At 55.9% G+C, this 3,398-nt stretch overlaps 1 protein-coding gene across 1 annotated transcript; it reads right to left on the bottom strand.

Moving 5' to 3' along the window:
• Positions 1 to 941: 941 nt before the first annotated feature.
• On the bottom strand, positions 942 to 3,034 carry CUNH11orf91 (chromosome unknown C11orf91 homolog). Its single transcript, XM_028087700.1, has 2 exons — positions 2,542 to 3,034; positions 942 to 1,236 (listed from the first exon to the last, which is right to left on the bottom strand). Exons 1-2 carry the CDS (start codon positions 3,032 to 3,034, stop codon positions 1,151 to 1,153), a joined length of 579 nt encoding a protein of 192 aa, XP_027943501.1. The 3' UTR covers positions 942 to 1,150.
• Positions 3,035 to 3,398: the final 364 nt, after the last annotated feature.

Genomic DNA, 3,398 nt, shown 5'->3' with positions numbered 1-3,398 from the left:
CCCACAGGACATAGACACCTCTGACCCAGCAAGGGGGAAAGGGCGGCCGGGCCTGGGCCACATTGCGCGGCACCACCAATTCTCGGTGGATTATTAATTATGACAGCCTCCTACCTGCTTTCCCTGTTTCCTCCTCAGTCTGTTCTCAACTCAGAAGCACAGGTCAGATATTATTACTCGGCTGAAAACCCTCTAACCACTCCATACTCCACTCGGAGTAAAACCCAGAGTCCCTGCATGGCTTGCAGAGTCCCACCTGGAAGGACCCTCTGCACTCACCCTTATCATGCTCCGCGCACTCCTCCTGCCCCAGCCATCCGGGCTCTTGCTGGCCCACAAACATCCCAGTATGCTCCCACCTTCAGCCTTTGCACCAGCCCCCCTGTGCCTGGAACCTTCCCCTAGGTGCCACATGGCTATCACCCTCAACTTTCTCCACACCTTGTTTACATGTTACCTCTTCCAGAAACCTTATTTAAAATGCCACCCTGCTTTCCTCTGACCCTCCTGACCAACCTTGCCTACTGTTTTTGTTTTCCCCTTAGCAGGTCATCTATGATACTGTATTATGATTTACTTATTTATAGTATTTATTGTCTGGGTCTCCCCCACTCCCAATCCTGAGTCTGGGAAGGCACATAAGTCCTCGGTATTTCTTGAATATGATTTTCTAGGAAGGACCATAGCTTTGACCAGATTATCAAAGAGTTTTTTGGCCCAAAAACTATTAAACAAAACACTTTTCAGGACTAAAGCTGTTTGAAAACAAACCGCTTGTTCCAGTCCTCAAAGAACCTTTCTGAGCAGGGACACAGCAACCAAATATATATTGCCCTTGGGTTTTCCCAACTCCCTCCACATGGCAGTATTGGACGTCCCCTCCTATGGTCTCAGGAGCCCCTGATGCCAGCTGGGCAGCAGCTTCTAGACCCTGTGAGAGAGCACCCACCCCCAGCTGCAGCACAGAGAGGAGACAGACCATGAGATTTACCCCACAAGTGGGCACTGTATGTGGAATACATGCTGGGAGCAATGAGAACAGCAGGAAATACAGAACAGAAAATAATCTTTGAAATGACAACAAACGGGACACATTATCTAAGCACTAACACCTAAGGAGGTGGCTGCCCAGGCTCTGGTGGGCAGCTCCTCAGGAGAGAGAGGCCGACTTCTTTCCAGCCTGCCTTGTCTTCAGTCCTTGTAACTTTTCATCTTTCAGTGCCTTCAAGAATTTATCTGCAGGACAGCAAAACAAACACAGCTGTAGTTAAGATAAGGGCTTTTCTAACACTTCCAAAGTAAGCTTCTGGGAAGCATTGTGTGTTGCCTGCATGAACCCAAAACCCAACATGGGTAGGAAAAAAACCCTAACAGCCAAAACGTGTTTTAAGTGGGGAATATGTAGTAAAGAAATCCAGGACTTAGAAAAGCCTGTCTTCTAGGGATTCTTTCCACGACTGTGGGGAAAAGGACCTTACAGGGTGCCTGATGAGTTGGGGACCATTCTCATAGCCACATTAACTTAAACATTTAGGTTATTTCATACTCCCTCCCCTTCCCTGTGTGGCAAGAGAGCCGATTTAACCTGTTGTTTTTGTTTTATAATAGTGGGGATGGTCTTTCTAGAACAATGTGCCCTCCCTCCACTGTTATACTGCAAGCCTTAGAACAGGTGATGGGAAGACAAAGTCTGCAGAACAGCCTATGGCTACTGAATATTCTATACTGTGATAGGTCCTTATGCAGGTAGAATCAGATTTAACTTCACCCTCCAACTGGAAGGATCAGTTAGCTTGCATGCTAGAGGAATCCTGCCCACATCAATACACCTGGTCTACCCTGATCCAGATCCCTAAGACTTTAAACCTAAGATCAGAGGGCAGAGTTCAGGACCCTGGTGAGAGAGCTACCAGGACCGGGCCCAGGGTTCACAGGGAGGTTTCCTTCCAACACTGAGAAGTGGAGGGCCCCAAAGCCCCTCAGTGAACTGTCCTTGGGATTCCTGGGTCTCACACAATTCCCACCTCTACCTACAGACCCTCCAACTGATGTTTGCTTCCCTCTCCTCCCATTCAGGACCGCAGTTGAAGATAAACACTAAAGCTCAGGTCTGTAGAGGTAGGGATTGTGGGTCGTGGGTGATGGTAATATCACTACCACAGGGGTCGGGGTTGTAGGAAGTTTAAACTGCAGGATGGGGGCTGTGGTGGACGGAGTTCTGGGTTTGGAGGCGGAGTCCAGATTACCAAAAGGGCTCAGGATGGAGGGGGAGGGTGGAGTTTGGGCCAGAAGTGCTCATGAAATTCTGGCTGTGGTGAGGGAAGCGTCGGTTGAAATCGAGTCGGGGTGCTGGGAGGTGTGACTGGGTGCTGGAGAGGTCGAGAGATCTGAAGAGAGATCTGGGATCTGGGATCCCTGGGGGCTGGAGTCTGAGCCCGAGGCCACACTGCGGGGGAGGGGATTAGGAAGGCATGGAGCCAAGGAGGGAGCCAAGGAGCGAGCCAAGGCGGGCTAAGCAGGGACTCGGGCAAGGTCACGCACAGCGCTGGGAGTCGAAGCCGTCCCCAGTGATGGTGAGCAGCTCCAGCTCCTTAATCCGGATCTCCAGCTCGCATAACTCCTCGGGGTGGGAGGCGGAGGCGAGCCGGGGGGTCGTGGGGCCGGGGGCCAGAGGCGAGGCAGCCGCCTCGGGCCCCGGCGGTGGCGAGTAGAAGAAGCGCAGAGGCTCGTAGGGGATGGAGGCCAGGCCGGAGGGCCAGGGCGGGGGCCAGGGGCGCTCGCCGGGAGGCCCCAGGCCGGGTGGCGGCGGCGGGGGCGCCGGAACCTGGGGCACCTGCGGCAGGGGCCGCCCCGCCACCGCCCCGCCCGCCGCCGCCCCTCCCGCCTTCAGCGGCACGAAGAGCTTCTTCCAGATGTTGAAGTCGCTGAGCGGGGACGAGGAGATGCCGCGGTCGTAGAGGGAAGGGAAGTAGAGGGGCGGGGCCGGCCGCTGGCTCATGGTGGGGCTCTGGCTGCCGCGCCGCCCCTTCGGCATCTTTTGAATGGGAAGCTGCGTGGGAGGAAGCCCGCGCCGGGAGACGCGCGCCTCAGCCCCGAGTCGCCCGGATTCTGAGGTTCCACAGGCCACGCCCCGACGGAGCGCGGCCCCGCCCTTTCGGCCTGCCCCGCCCTGAACCGGAGGGGTTCTGCGGTCCGGCCGGCCACGCCCCAGAACGTGCCCCGCCCATTGACGGCAGGCGGTGTCCCTGGAGCGGGCGAGGCTGGGCTAGCGGCAGGAACCGGAAGTGTCGCAGGCGCGCCCTAATCCGCACTGTCCGCAACGCTGGTTTAACGCTACGCCCGGCGATCGCCCCATATACGCTGTCCTCCAGCCTGCTATCCGGTCCGGCCCCTCGACT

This window comes from Eumetopias jubatus, unplaced genomic scaffold, assembly GCF_037043125.1.
Source record: "Eumetopias jubatus isolate StellerSeaLion01/CBP00866 unplaced genomic scaffold, mEumJub1_p1.0 scaffold_13, whole genome shotgun sequence".
In the NCBI taxonomy this organism is placed as follows: Eukaryota; Metazoa; Chordata; class Mammalia; order Carnivora; family Otariidae; genus Eumetopias; species Eumetopias jubatus.
Note: the sequence above shows the minus strand (reverse complement) of the source record. Positions and strands in the feature narration are given on the sequence as shown.